The sequence below is a fragment of the Melanotaenia boesemani genome, chromosome 6 (assembly GCF_017639745.1).
Source record: "Melanotaenia boesemani isolate fMelBoe1 chromosome 6, fMelBoe1.pri, whole genome shotgun sequence".
In the NCBI taxonomy this organism is placed as follows: domain Eukaryota; kingdom Metazoa; phylum Chordata; class Actinopteri; order Atheriniformes; family Melanotaeniidae; genus Melanotaenia; species Melanotaenia boesemani.
In genome coordinates, this window is record NC_055687.1 from 15,242,280 (window position 1) to 15,257,996 (window position 15,717).

General features: G+C 38.0%; 3 protein-coding genes across 5 annotated transcripts; 1 reads left to right on the forward strand and 2 right to left on the reverse strand.

The window, feature by feature from the left end:
• Positions 1–4,253: 4,253 nt before the first annotated feature.
• LOC121641146 (C-X-C chemokine receptor type 3-like) lies at positions 4,254–7,038 on the reverse strand. Of its 2 annotated transcripts, none has more exons than XM_041987108.1 (3): positions 6,502–7,038; positions 5,636–5,983; positions 4,254–5,432 (listed from the first exon to the last, which is right to left on the reverse strand). In XM_041987108.1, exons 2-3 carry the CDS (start codon positions 5,975–5,977, stop codon positions 4,686–4,688), a joined length of 1,089 nt encoding a protein of 362 aa, XP_041843042.1. In that variant the 5' UTR covers positions 5,978–5,983; positions 6,502–7,038; the 3' UTR covers positions 4,254–4,685. The 2 variants fall into 2 exon arrangements, with proteins under 2 accessions (XP_041843042.1, XP_041843041.1); XM_041987107.1 differs by having other exon boundaries at positions 6,498–7,035.
• Positions 7,039–8,329: 1,291 nt separating this feature from the next.
• Positions 8,330–10,624, reverse strand: cxcr3.2 (chemokine (C-X-C motif) receptor 3, tandem duplicate 2). 2 transcript variants are annotated; one of them, XM_041987106.1, is made up of 2 exons: positions 10,375–10,624; positions 8,330–10,059 (listed from the first exon to the last, which is right to left on the reverse strand). In XM_041987106.1, exons 1-2 carry the CDS (start codon positions 10,393–10,395, stop codon positions 8,968–8,970), a joined length of 1,113 nt encoding a protein of 370 aa, XP_041843040.1. In that variant the 5' UTR covers positions 10,396–10,624; the 3' UTR covers positions 8,330–8,967. The 2 variants fall into 2 exon arrangements, with proteins under 2 accessions (XP_041843040.1, XP_041843039.1); XM_041987105.1 differs by having other exon boundaries at positions 8,331–10,062; positions 10,375–10,527.
• Positions 10,625–14,215: 3,591 nt separating this feature from the next.
• Positions 14,216–15,717, forward strand: cnfn (cornifelin). Its single transcript, XM_041987119.1, has 4 exons — positions 14,216–14,281; positions 14,601–14,723; positions 14,822–14,958; positions 15,097–15,717. The coding sequence occupies exons 2-4, from the start codon at positions 14,603–14,605 to the stop codon at positions 15,184–15,186; spliced, it is 348 nt and encodes a 115-aa protein (XP_041843053.1). The 5' UTR covers positions 14,216–14,281; positions 14,601–14,602; the 3' UTR covers positions 15,187–15,717.

Genomic DNA, 15,717 nt, shown 5'->3' on the forward strand with positions numbered 1-15,717 from the left:
TATCTTTTTTTTAAGCTTGTGCGGTTTGTTTTTCCAAATAAAGTTCAGGAAAACTTTATTTATTTCAGCCATTAAATGGTCATTTATATGTAGAGATAAGGTTGGATAAACTAAGCGGGACAAACCTTCAGCTTTAGATAACAAGACTCTGCCTAATATTGATAAATCCCTTTGACTCCAGAGATTAAGAATTGTTTTAGTTTTGTTCAGTCTATTTGAATAGTTTAAGTGCTGTCTGGCGTTTGGGTTTTTGGTTATATTAATGCCAAGATATTTCACTGAGTCTTTGACAGGGATGTTATAAAGAGAGAGGTTAGAACAGTTGTGCAGAGGTAGAATTTCACATTTAGAGGTATTTAGTGTCAAACCCGATGCATCAGAAAACAAATTCACTAAGTTAATAGAGTGGGTAAGTTGGTCTTTATTTTTAACAAAAAGAGCTGTGTCATCAGCTAGCTGGGAAATTTTAACTTTTCGATTGAAAATTGAAATACCATCGAAGGATTCATCTTTCATGATGGAAATTGCCAATAATTCAGTAGTTAAAATGAACAAAAAAGGGGAAATAGGGCAGCCCTGCCTGACACCTCTATTGATAGGAAATCTTTTTGAAGTTTCTAGATTGATTATAATTGAGCTGTTAATATTGTTGTAAAACATTTTGATCACATCAATAAAGGTAGAACTAAAGCCAAAAGCTTTTAAAGTGAGGAAGAGGAATTGGTGTTCGATGGTGTCGAAGGCTTTGTAGAAGTCTAAAAACAAGATTAGGGCTTCTGGGTCAACGTTATCAGCATAATCGAGAAGATCTAGAATAAGTCTTATGTTACAACTAATGTGCCTATTCTTCATGAAACCATTCTGAGTTTCTGATATGATCTTGTCCAGGCCCTTTTTAAGTCTACTTGCAAATACTGAAGCTAGCAGTTTATACTCAATAGTTAGAAGGGAGATAGGTCGCCAGTTATCGATGAAAAGTGAGTCTTTTTCAGGTTTGGGAATGAGAGAGATAATGCCCTGTTTCATCGTGGGAATCATTTCCCCACAGCTGATGCATTTATTGTACATGCGTAAAAGAGGTTCACTGAGAATGTCCCAGAAATGTACAACGTCTCTTTATTTTAATAAACCCGCTTTCTCCTGATTACATCAGACGCACCGCTGCAGCAGGAAAGGGAGACAGGGACACCATGTTTCTGTGTTTAAAGCTAGCGGCCAACCAAAAAAGACAAACAAACAAACAAACAAAAGAAAAAACTTAATGCGCGATTAAAATGTTAACGGCGTGCAGCACCAGATCATACATGTTTTTACCACCATTTCTAATAGGTAAATGTTAGAATTGTTTTCTTCATCTAAACTGTTATTTGCTTTATGTAATCTTAGCTAACACTAACAACACGAGGACTTTAAGGCTTCAACACTGAACTTAAACTAATTTTAACATTTCGGTGCCCCCTAGCAAAGGCTAGCTCAGCATTTGTCTTGCATCTTGTCTCTTTTCTGAGCTCTCTCCAACTAGTAACCCTTAATCCTATGTTCACTCTTATTTCTTCCTCCCTCACTTTGTCTTTCTTTTTCTCACTTCTTCCTAAAATGTTCTTACTTTTCTTTCTTCTTTTTGCTGAATCAGCCATGGTGAGCATTCAAGATGTGTTGATTTCTAAAGACACAATTTGTTCCTGCATCTTATATCTACAGAAAATACTAAAAATAAAAACATTATTTTAGGTGTGAATAGTATTTTTGCACCAAGGTAATTCCCAAAATGCTATTAGCCTAAAACTTGGCATAGTATTGTTTGCTGCATGTTATTAGAAAAATGTAAACAGGCCTAATAAATAAATAAATAATAATAAACAAATAAAAACAGATAAATATCTGATATAAATATTCCTAAGAAATATGAAAAAAAGATCTTGCAAAGATAAAGCTGAAAAATGCATCTAGTTCTGCTGGCCTTATCAGTAATGTGCATGGATTTGGACTGCCATGAAGCAGTGTGGGTTCATCTTTACAGAAAATTAAACAAAAGGCAGTGAAAAAAATATAGAGAAGAGCCTTAAAATCTTCTTCAGGAAACCTGGAGAACTATTACTGAAAACAACTTAACCAGATTAAAAGACAGTTTATTGAAGAGGGTTCAGGCTGTAATAAAGAATTAAAGGTGGTCACACCAAATCCAGACTGTATAAAACAGTGGTTTTGCCTTTTATACTGCATGTCCATTTATGATAGCATGTTTCAAGAAATTGTTGCAACTATTTCCCATTTTGTTGGCCATATTTAAAAGAAGAGAAGTGGTTCAAAATTTTCTAAGTACTGTCTATGTGGAATGGCTGTGGAATGTTTTGATAATTTAATTGCTAGGATATAACATAAGAAAAACTGGAAAATGAAAGCCCATATGTACTTATTTCTGTGGAAATCATTTGCATGAACCTGACAGGAAACTGAAATAAAGTGGCAGAATGGAGACACACTTCCTTAACCACGTTTGTCTGAAAAATATTAATAGATTGTAAAAAGGTGATAGCGGCAATATGACAGCTTCCTTTAAATTAACCCACATACACTCACATGAACACAGCATGCTCACACTTCTTTCTGTTCTTTGATATACATGAAGAGCAAACATTTGACCACAGCAGGATGGTGGTGACAGTGCCACGTATCGTCTTAGCAACCAGTGTGATGACAGTGTAAACATTTCAGCCCTAAAGAAGCAGGTTAACTCTTCCTCCCTTCCTCTTCCTTATGCAAAGGCGACAAACATAATTCTGGAAATAATACACTTATAAAACCAGTCAATGTTTTTCCCTTTTTGTCCAATCAGCTGTTGATTAGTGCAGAATAATAGTGTGCACTGAAAGCAGCCTTGTCAACGTGGCTGCTGTGGAGTTGAATTTATGACCTTTGGACATTTTATTGATAGGTGCAGATCAAATGAGTCAAGTAGAGATAATGCAAACACAAAAATGCTATATGTGTATTTCAGTTCAGCAGTTTAGTGTCTTATAAAATTAAATGAAAAGAAACATAAGACATTGAGAATCTAATGGCCTACATATCCTGTAGGCCATTAGATTGAAGAGACCATATATTACCATGTCTTGTGCTTTACTTGTTGTTGTTACTGCTGTAGTAAGTTTAGAAGATTTTACATCAAATTCTTTATTATTATCATCAATGACACAGTGTTAAGAGGCTGTTTCCGCCATCTTCAGCTGAAATGTTGATGTGCATCTAATGATGAAGGGACTTCCTGGATTTCTCAATTCTCTCAAGTGTCTCATCTAACCTTGGACCTTGAGTCTGACAAATAAAGATGATGATGATGATGATAAAGAGCCTTGGGTTCCTCAGTTTGACCCTAAAGTTCTGCAACCATTACTGAAAATATAAGAGGATGTTTTTAGGTGGAGGCTTCAAATTACACTCAAGTACTTAGTGGATTTAAGAACCTAAACACAAATTTCCTCACACAAAAGTGTCATCATACACTGGTGTTGTTTTTAACCTATGTGTTTTTCTTGTAATTTTAATGACGCACAATTCAACACCAGAAAGGTTTTATTTATCCACATGACAGGTTTGTTGCGTGATTGGCTGCATTTTTGCCTCACTTTACAGAAAAGCTCAAGAGGAAGCAGGAAATAACACCTAGGTATGATGTGACTTGCAGCACTTATGATAAGCACTGTGATGCATTGGTTCTGTTAATGACAGCTTAGACCACATCAGACGTCAACTCAGGAAACGGGAGGTAAAATGTAGGTGGAACCTTTATTCCCCTTCTTCAATGTGTGAAATTATAACATAATAAGCTCGCCAAAGAACACCTAATTATGAAAATGACATTTACATGTGATAAAATTATCGTGCTGAAGCTTGTATAAATGAAACAGGCCACAACCTGAAGAGTGGTATTCAAAGTAAAAAACACTTTTTTTTTTTTTTAGAAGACAAAGAGACAATTCTTTCAAATACGAGCAAACAGAGAGCAGCAAACAGATGGCTTGTTTCTTTTTCTATTTCCCACGCCTTAGTGCAGCTGTCACCTGACTCATGACATCACCACATGTTTGTCATCCTGTGTCCTATTTTGCACACCCCATGTTACAAAGCTCAAGTTAAAACGACAAAAGAAAGCCTTTCTAACAATAACGCTCACACGCAGACATGCAGGCGCTCATTGTGCAATCTTGGAACTCACACACCCTTTACTAAGCAGTAAAACACGGCACATGAAATGAAAAGAGAAACTGTTTATTTTATGCTATCAGCAGTGAGGTTATAAAGTGTGTGTTACTGTTTGATACAAGAATCAACAGCAAAAGTAAAAAATAATGGTGCTAGCTTGAACATGCAGTGTTGGTTGTTACTGGGCTTCGTATAAAAATATTGGAATAGGCTTACTTTATTTAGAATAACAAAAATAATAATAAAAAAATAAAGATTTCTATATATCAAATGAAGAAACAATGCAGCAGTACACATCACCATGACATTGCTCTGACAATTTCACATCAAGCAAAATGTTTTTTTTTTTTTAATATTCACTTCTCATGTCGAAGTTTCTAGTACTCCACTCAGAAAACACATTGCATTAGTTCACACCAAACTTGCCTCATGCAGGGAGCATCTTTAGGTCACTTCTGAGAAACTGGTGTTTTTTTGTCCATTCATCGTGACTGCACTGACTGGACATGATCCTCTGTCATCCTTCTCAGTTCCTCTGACTGGGCCTGGTCATGTGGGGCTTCTTCGCCAACACCCAACTCCCACATCGAGCCCTTGATTTGCAATGTAGTACATCTTAGCAGGCTCAGTATCTGCTTCCTGAATTTTTCGTTAAGTATTAGATACAGCAGAGGTCTGAGGCAGGCATGAATGCAGCCCAGAGCTGAGGTAACTAGTAGAGCTTTTTTCAATGAACCTTCAGGATTTCCAGATTTGTTCTGTCGTTCTTTGGAGTAGTTATGGAAAGTGTCCACAAACAGGGTAATGTTGTAAGGCATCCAGCAGAGAAGGAACACCACCACCACAGGCAGGATGACCATGATGCGCCTCTGCCTGAAAAGGCCTTTAGAGCTGTGCTGCAGCACAATGAAGGACCAGCACATGATGAGGGTGGCTGTAGGGAGCAAAAAACAAAGTATGTGGTGGAAGAGACGTGAAAACAGATGCCAGTCAATTTTAGACTCGGGGTAGTTGTGACTACACTGTGGTGTCTCTGCTTGGTCTTCCTTATGCCCAATGAAAATCCAGTCAGGGATAGTGAAAAGCAGGGAGATGAGCCACACCGCAAAGCAGCTCACATGAACTAAACTGGGCACAGTCTGGGAGTACAGCCGGACTGCATGGCTGGTGGACAGATAGTGATCCAGACTGATGCAAACCAGCAAAAATATTCCACAACAGAAGTTGAACTAGAAAGAAAAGATATAAAAAAACTTTAGAGTCAGACAAAAACTTCCAATCTTTATCACATGTCATCTCTAAGTTGTCCAAAGTCTTCATTTAAAAGGAAAAAACAACCTACACTTAAACACAATCACTTAAAAAACTATTTTCTTGCAGCTGTAGATGACATTTTCATTTTCAGTCTGAATATGTTCGACACAACACTTACATTAAAAACGGCCGGAAGGAGCTTGCAGAAAATCCCATAGCACCATCCACAATGTTGAGTTGTCTGTGCAGCCCAGAAAGGCAGCATCACCAGCAGCAGTATGTCTGTCACACCCAGGTGGAGAATAAAGGTGTCTGATATGGTCCATAAATGCCTCCTTTGAGCCAAAGCTGCCAGGACCAGCACGTTCCCCAGCAGGCCTACAACGAACACCACAGAGAACAGAACCGGGATCCACAGCGACTGGCTGCCCGTCTCCTCAACATTGTCTTTATACTCATAGTTGGCATCATATTCATAGCTGTCGTTCTGATTAAACAGTCCATCCAGGGTCACACCCATCTTCAACTGGAGTGGAGATACACAAACAAAGACACTTTTAAAAAATACAGCAACGTCTTAAAAGAAAGCCTCAGATACACCTCACTCTTGTCTGTGCATCAACAACTGGGTGATGGTGAGATCAATTTTTAAAATCTCCCTCTGGAAAGTCCAGCTGGGGGGTGTTAAACATATTCACACTGAGAAATAGCTCACATGGTGCTCTGTCACTTGATGAGGTAACTGAGGAGTCGGCAAACGGAAAGCAAGGTTCCCCTTAGTCATGCACATACACAAAAACGAATAGTTAAAATCTATGGGCTGTTAAGTTACTATTTAATCTTGTTAAAAGTTCAACAAGGGTTCAAGAAAAACAAAGATGCCGTTAGATGGAGAGATAAAGCACGTTTTCAGCAAGCTTTCTCGAGTAGGTAGGTTTCATAACAACCTCTACATCAGGGTGTAGTTTCGGAAAGTAGAGTGCAACAGTACTAAGAAGAAAAAACGATGTGGAGACATTTGCAAATATATAATCTCTTACCTACTTCTCGGGACGGGTTTTAGCTGCAGAATCTGAGGACAATAACCTCTCAGTGGACCGATGACACTAATCACGCACCAACCAGGCCATGCCGTCGTCCTTTTTTGAAGGGAGGTCAGATCAGACCTCCTGCAGCTGTCAAAAGTTCTTCAAGTCCAGCGGAAAACGCATGAAAGCTTTTTATAGATTAAACTTCAGAGCTCGCACATTTGTCATTAGAAACGAATCGCATATTGAACAAGGCTAAAGGTGGATCCGGACAAACAACAAAAGCACAATATCAGAGCACACTAATGAAAAAAAAGAGGAGAAGCTGCGCAACCAGCAGGGAGTTTTACGTCTATGACGCACTCTGCGTGCAGATTACGGTTTTAAAGTTTCTCACACGGGGATGTTGAACACACTAAAGTCCTTTAACGCGGTTGTTTTGATTAATCGAGTTTCAGCCGAGACGCGTTGCCATTTCTGCCAATTGTGCCAATTGAAACGAAATACGAAGCTGCCGGAAAAGTACGTTGTCAAAATAAAAGTATATAATAGAATTTAGCTAACAACTATTAATACTGATCGACAAAGAGGAAATTAAAATACGGAAACTGTCTGGTTTAGGATTAAGTAAGTAGAATTTGCTGAAACTGCACAAATTTAACAGTCTAAGCAATTATTCGTGAGAATGAAAACTTGATTTGAAAGTCAACTCTGTTTACTTCCGCTTTACCACTTTCTGTTCCTCGGATGGCACGCGCTAAATAGAAGCGAAGGACACAAAGCAGACAATGTGCTGCACGAAGAGTGGATGTCCACTAGAGGGAGCTATTATTTCTGCGGACAAGAAAGACCCGAACTCAACTTGTCTGATGAGATAAATACATAAAAAAGAAACAGTTCTCTTTTTGTTATATTATCTTCATATAAGCAAGCACACGTAAATAAGACTGAAAAAATCTAGATGTTAGGTTAGGAAATAAATAGCTTATTATTACAACCAAAGTGCTCATCTCATGGAAAAAGTAAAGCAAAATTTAATAAGATAGTTATATTTTTTCATCAATCGTCTACTGAGGATGTTTTTGTATTGGGTGCCTGTAATCACTGCTGCAAACATTTTATATAGAGACTTGGTTTGATCCAAATCAGAAGTTCAATCAGTGTGCCTTCATTATTATTGTCAAATAATAATAATAAAATAACAGTTGCCACATCTGGTTGTATTTTGACTTTCACATTCTGTTCATAAACTGTTAACAGTTTGGACAGACAAATAAAATTATCCATTTGTTCAAGGGCCACATACAACACAATTTTAACTCAAGTGGACCTGACCTGTACAATAATAGCATAATAACCATAGACTGTATATGATAATAACCTATATTTTTTTTTAGTGCAAAAAGTACATTATCTATCTATCTATCTATCTATCTATCTATCTATCTATCTATCTATCTATCTATCTATATACTACCGTTCAAAAGTTTGGGGTCACTTCCCTATTGAATCCCATGGCAAAGTGACCCCAAACTTTTGAACGGTAGTGTATGTGTGTGTGTGTGTGTGTGTGATATATACAGTATGCGCTTGGTGAATGCAGCTGTGAATGCATAGTTGAAATTAGGTCCAGCATTAACAGTGTTGAATTAACTGGATTAATTGTACTTTTAATCAATTGCCATTTGTTGCTATTTTTCCTCTTTATTTATATACATAGTCTCAGTATTTGCTTTAACAGTGAAGTCTGTTAGTGCACTTGGGAGCAACATTTTATGCACAATTTAAGCTGCTAAGAGCAAGCTGGAGAACACTAAAGTGCAAGTTAATGCACAATAAACACAACACCTTGTATTTATTTACAAAATATTTATTATAAAATGCTTTGTAAATCACAGTGTGATTCTTTTTAATTACTACATACAAAAGACAAAGGGAGTCATGTTCTTTTAATTTTTTTGTGGTACACAGAACAATTGTAACATATGAGTGAAAGAATAAGTAAGAATAATAGCTTCTATACAAAATATCTGTGAAGAAAATTCACCCAAGCATACCTTTGTAAGATATGTTTGATTACCAAGGCCTCAGTCTACTTGCAAATTGCTGAATAAGCTTTTTAGCGGTATGAAGAAATATAGACATTTCACAACACCGACCCCTGAACACACACATAAATGTAATATTGAAAACAAAAAGACAAAAAAAATCCACAGTTCTCTGAGTGGTGTGGCATGTGGAGTTACATTTGATTTTCTCCACCCTCCCTAAATGATTGTACTACATAGTTAAAAAAAAAAAAAAAAAAAAAAATAGCATAAGCTGCAATATATCACCAATAAATCATAAAGCACCAATGTTAAGACACACAAGTAGAAATCTTAAGTTCTGAGAACATGTTTAAATTCTTATTTAAATTTTGCTAATCCTTAATACCTTTTAACCATAAAACCACAGTTTATCTCCTGATCTCTAATAGTTATCACACCATGACGGAGTAAGAAGTGTTTTCACTGTCTGCAGAAAATGAGCCTGTGGATTTTCTCTGCCTCCTCTCCTTCCACTCCGTCATCCCCAGCCAGCCTCTCTGTCCCAGCACCCCCTTACACATTCTGACAAGCTCCCTCCTGAACTTCACCCCAACAAATCCATACAGCAGAGGGTTCAGGGCACAGTGAGAAAGCCCCACACTCTCTGTGACCAAAGTACCAATGTCCACCACATGGAGAAACTGGCAGCTTCCAACTACCACACCCAGCCTCTGCAGACTGTCTGCCAGCTTGAAGCAGTTGTATGGGGCCCAGCAAACGACAAACATGGACACTAATGTGATGATGAGCCGGAGAGACTTGCGCTTTTGGCGACGAGAGGCATTGCACAGAGACCTGAAGATCTGGATGTAGCAGTAGAGCATGATCAACAGGGGGAGCCCAAAGCCCAGAATTATACTGACCATTTGCAGCCCCACCTGCCACTGTGTGGTATTCTCTGTAAACCACACCATGCACAAGGCTGCCTTCTGGTGACCAATGGTGTTTATCTCCTCTACTTGCATGAAGGTAATGTCCACTGCACTCAAACCAAGGCATATCACCCAGATGATGGCGCATGCAAGCTGTGCATGGCAGGTGTTGCGTTTCCAGCCTGAGCTGACAGCATGAACAATGGCTAAGTATCGGTCAAAGCTGATGCAGGCCAGGAAAAGGATGCCACTGTAGCGATTCATGGAAAAGAGGGCACCGGAAATCTTGCAAGCAGCCAAACCGAACACCCACCTGTGTGCCCACTGCACTGCAAATAAGGGGAGAGTGAAGGCCAGCAGGAGGTCAGAGATAGCCAGGTGGAGCAGGAAGGTATCTGTCAGAGAGAAGGCGCAGGCTCCACCACTCTTAGAGTTTCTGTAGCGTCTAATCACACACAGCACCAGGATGTTGCCCAAAACAGCCAGGATGAACACCAGACTGTACACAACAGGGGAGTACTTCTGTCCAAAGGCGTAGATGTTGTCCTGGAAACATGGGGCTGCAATATTCCCAGTTATACCAGTGGTGTAGTCATAATAATCATAATCGTCCTGCTGATAAGAGAAAACCAAATCTCATTCTCATATTTGAAGAAGATGACCTGCTTTACTAATGGGTTTCCATATTTCTTATTTCTTTGAGCTCTTATCTAATTACTTTACAGTGAGATCTTACAAGGTGAAATTATAACTAAAATTGGTGGAGGGAAGTTTACTTGCCTCAGAAAATAACTTAGAAAGAAATTACAGTTATGAAATGAAAAATACTTTTTTTAAATCTTCGAGGCACATGATAAAATTAATCATTCTCGTGTTTTTTTTGGAAGCTGATGATGCACATAAAAGCTTATAGAAATGTTAACTCACCGAGCTGTTATGTGTAGCCATGGGTAGATCTATATTTGCAGAGTAGAAAGAGACAGCAGAACAACTGAAACCCTTCAATAGTAAAGAGAGCACACACTTCAACTAAACATCCTTTTTCATACTATATCTTTGCCACACTTGTCCAGATGATGGAGAATCCGAAAGAAGAAGTAAAAATTTCAGGAACTGAATCTTTGCACACTTTAGACAGATGCACAAAAAAACTATAGTGGGAATGGATGACTGTTGCAGGGAAGTTGTGACATATTTTTATAACAAGTCTTTGCTCACCTATAAACTTCAGCCAGACAGTGTATGAGTGGAACTGCAGATGGAAAAAAAACACACACACTATTTTTAAGATGTTGCACCAGAACACACTGAAGATTTTACTAATTTTTCTGTAACATTTAAGCTGCTTGCAGATTGCTGTTAAAAGTGAAAATTGGTGGATTAGTCCACAAACAGAAACTGGTTCTGGTGAAAATCTTTCACAACTAGAGAAGTGAAACTGCTGGAGTTGCAGGAATTTCAGACTGAATATATTATTTCTTTTGTTGTTGTTTTCCTAATTCTATAGCCAACGCTGCAACAACTGTAGTAAAGTAGAAATAAAAGTAAAGTGAAAAAAGAAAAAAGCAACACCACTTCATTTATTATTTGATTATTATTTAATGAACTTCTGAAATAATCTGGCGGATTAAATAAGCCATTTTTAAGAGGTTAAGACTTACCCTTCAAAGCAGGATGTAATCAAATGAAGAGATGCAAGACAAACAGGACACCACATATAATTAGCTATGTCTAAGAATAACATAACAGGATATGAAGTAATTCATTTATCTGTGTGGTAAAACGGAAAAAAAGGTGCCAGGGGAAAATGTAATAGTCTTTACTCACTGCAACATGGCCTTTTATAGTAAAATAGAATATATTTAAATCCCTTCTATTCTGATAATAAAGATAATAATCATAATCTTGTGTTATAGATTTTATGTGATGAGAATAAAAGTGATGTGAGATAAGTGCACAGATTAAAATCAACATTAGTCAAAGTAAAACTCAATATAAGTTTCTCAATATTATATTTCCACTTCTCAAATTACAAGTGTTTTGGTTTTAAATTAAATGCACAAATTCTGCACAGGAAACATGGTGGCAGACAACCACATGCAGACTGCAGGGTTAGCGAACAGAGATGAGCCACAAACTGGACTGTGAGCGCATGGGCGTTATCATTCCTTTTCTAAAAACAACCAGTGCATTGAATCTGTCAGGAAATGAATATTGTGATTATATCTGAGAGGTTGTGTATGCAAGTTTTCTGGTAAATTATGTTGTTGCCCAACTTCACAGATCTGTTTCCTTATTTGAAAGTTACTGCTATGCAAACTGCAAATGGATGATATGAAAGTTGTAAACATCTTTAAACTGTTTGTCCAGGCTCTTCTGATAGGCACTGAGGATCACCTTTACCCTCCTGACTGCCTATTTATTCAGTATCTCCATGAATGTGTTATTTAAAACTCAAACATTTCTCCATGACTGGGGAGAGAAATAAAATAAAACATCCCACAGTGAGCAGGACATTTAAAAAACAATAAATAAACTTGACACTGCTTCCTGGTGGACATGCTGTGTGATAGAAACACACTGACGTTGCAGTATTCAAGGCCTGAGTCATAATAGCTGGTATTTGATTTTAGCATCTGTAAGCTGTTTCATAGCATCCAGAGCTTGTCTAAGATTAATACATTCTGTATATGATTTGATGGCTAAAGACTAAGATTAAAATAATTATCTTTAAATGATTCATGTTTTCTTCAAGTGTTTTTATTTTAACATGAATCTTTCATTGGGATTGTACTTTGTTACCTGGAGTCAGATGAACCATCTCCAGCTTAACACCTCAAAGACTAAGGAGCTGGTTATTGACTTCAGGAAGTTCAGCCCACAACCACGTCCAGTGACCATCAGGGACGACAAGGTGGAGATTGTAGACAACTACAGGTACCTCGGGTTGTGGCTGGATAACAAGCTGGACTGGACATGCTGTACAAATCACCTGTACAAGAAGGGCCAAGGCCGTCTGTACTTCCTGCGAAGACTGAGATCTTTTAACATCTGCAGGAAACTCCTGTGGATGTTCTATCAGTCAGTGGTGGCTAGTACGCTTTTTTATGCTGTTGTCTGCTGGGGGGTAACATGACAAAAAGGTGTGCTAACAGGCTGGAAAAACTCATCAGGCGGGCGGGCTCTGTGGTTGGCATGAAGCTGGACTCCCTGGTGACAATGGCAGAGAGGAAAACACTAAAAAAACTACTGGCTATTGTGAATGATGCCAGTCACCCTCTGCACACTGTCATCAGTGCACAGAGAAGCCTGACCAGTAACAGGCTGCTCCTCCCCAAGAGTAGGACCAACCAGCTCAGAGACTCCTTTGTCCCCCGAGCCATCAAACTGTACAACTCTGCATTAGGCAGGAGAGGGAGAAGGAGGGGGGAGAGGGAGGTGTGCAGTCCGCCTGATACAACACATGAACAATAACCCATACAAACAGTTGCTATAACTTATACGTGCAATAGTGAACTGGGAATCTGTACCACCTCTACTGTGTGCAATGCTTGTTTATATTGTTTTATTTAACTTATCTTATTGTTATTATTGTTATATTTATTGCATTCTATTTGCCTCTGTTTTGCTTTGTACCTGTATATATTGTGTCTTGTGCTTGTCCTGCTTTATTGTTGGTGTTCTATTGCTGCTGGTACCCAAATTTCCCTGAGGGCTCTCCAAAGGAATTAATAAAGTATTTCTATTTTATTCTATATTCTATTCTATTCTCTTTGCTTACAGCTTTCCACACAAGCAGCTCTATACGCAGCTTTGTTCCTCTTATTTGAGTTCGGCGTGGCAGGGAACAAAGAGTCTGAACTGGCTGAAATACAGTATGCAGTAAATATAATTTGTTAATGCCAGTTAAGAAAATAACATAGTTCACTCTGAAATCTGTCATTTAAGTGGATTTTTTTCCTTTTGGTTGTGTGTGTGTGTTGTGTATTAGCAAATGTGAATTATGTTTCTATTCTACCTCAGAAAGGTGTACATCTCTGTCATATCTTTTAAATAGAACTTAAAAATAGTTTGCATGTATTTGAAATCATAAGCATTTACTTTTACTTGAACTATAGTTTACATCTAGACAGATTGCTTTCAATTATTACACTTTTGAATGATTTAATTTGGTATTTTTTTTCTTAGATGTACATTTGAACCCAAGATGAGTCCACAGCTATTGTGGAACCTTTAAGGAATAAAACTGTGTTATCAATAGTTTGTGAGCCTCTTGTCTTCCACAGACTCCAGGATTCATGTGTTGAGTTTTCCTGGGAGTTTGAGATCCATGTGTGTATACAATATGCACTTTCCATATTCATGCCACAATGTAAAAAGATGTATTTTGACGTGAGCGCACAAACCCTTTTCACTGATGTGTGCTTAGTGTCACAACTCATTTTTTACTGTTTTGTTAAGCACACAGCTGGGCCCTCACTATGTACACACACCACTCCTCGCCAAAGATGCTAGAATATAAATACACACTACGTACTGGCTTTGTTCTTGAATGACTCTGTACTGATAAAAACTGCATCACAGTATGTACAGCTTTTGTCTCAGGCATAAAACGCCCCAAAACTAAACAGTTTTTTTCTTTACATAATGTTTGCGCCTGCCCAAAATGGTAAATTGTTTGCCATGTGATATCAGTATAGAAATTCGACTCCAGCCTCTGTCACAGTAGGTATAAAAACTGTGAACATGCCTTTTCCTTTCTCTGTGTGGATTTAGACCGTGGTCATCTTCAACTCAGACTACACTTTCAGGACATATACACTAGTCTAAGGAGGTAACAGTTGAACGTTGGCTTCTTCAAACCAAGGATATCCAGTTGTGTTACATGGAACTTATATTATTTTTCAATGTCTCTTAAACTGGTTGGTGCTGTGGTATTAGTGAATTATAATGAACTTTGTTGGGTTGCAATAAAGACCTGCACAAGCTTGGATAATACTGGACATGAATGTTTGTTATTAGGGAGCTTGAATATATAGAGGGATGAAAAAAAATACGGATAGAAAAATCAAACCACATATTACGTAAACTGGGAGTTTTCATGTTTAATAGCATTGTGACTTATTTTAATGTTCCCTTTTTTATGCTTCCAGCCATGGCATTTCAGTCAAATGTGGTCAACTCGCAGCCTGTAGTGGTCACACAGTACACTGTGTCCTCTGGACTGTCAGATTGGAGTACAGATGTGTGCGACTGCTGTGATGACTGTGGCATTTGTATGTGTTTACATGGGTTTGTGGAAACAAGCTGATGTTTTTCTATTAGTGTAATACTGTATGAATTCTAATTAATTGAATACATCTCTGACTCTCAGGTCTTTGTGGAACATTTATTCCTTGTATCCTGGGCTGCAAGGTGGCTCAAGACAGCGGGGAGTGCTGCTGCCTGCCTTTCCTTCCAGGTGTCTCGATCGCTTTGAGGACAAGCATCCGCAGCAAATATAACATCAGTGTAAGTATGGTTAAACTGTCCAAACACTGGATGGAACATATAAGCTCAAGTAAAACTAAGTTGGAAAAAAGGAAGTGAGTCATTCCAAATAAGTGTATGTTGAAAGTTGTTGAAGATTACTGTACTTTTATCCCCCAGGGCTCAGTGTGCGATGACTGGGTAATCATGGTTTGTCTTCCTGCATGCGGTCTGTGCCAAATGGCAAGAGAGCAGAAGATGAGGGGGTGAACGGATATGGCGCAGACTAATTTTCAAATTACACTGCAAGATATTTGAAATTTTTTTTGGTCTAGATACTATTTCAGTAGCTTGTTTGTAAATTTCAGTCGCTACGGGCTGCCTAATAATTGGCTTTAGGTTGCATTTTGCTTAGCGATAATACTGCATGCTGTTATTATACATTGCATCTATGTTATAGGCTGGAACCAGTAAAATCTGTCATGATAAGTTAAAAAGCAACTCACTGTTTTGAATTAGATTTTATGCATGAAAGTGGTACAGAAAGGAGAAGTGAACAGTGACTGTAAAAACAACACTGACCTCTCCCTTTGTACCAGTATTTTAATGACAGAGCAGAGTTGAAACACATTATTTTTGTTAGAATGCAATAATCCCTTAAATAATGATTTTATTCATACAACATAATTCAATAATGCATTTCATTTATATGTTAAATATTCTGTTAAATGATGTTTTGTGTATGTGTTTTACTTATACTCATACAAGAAACAGTATTTCAATTAAACCAACAGGACATGT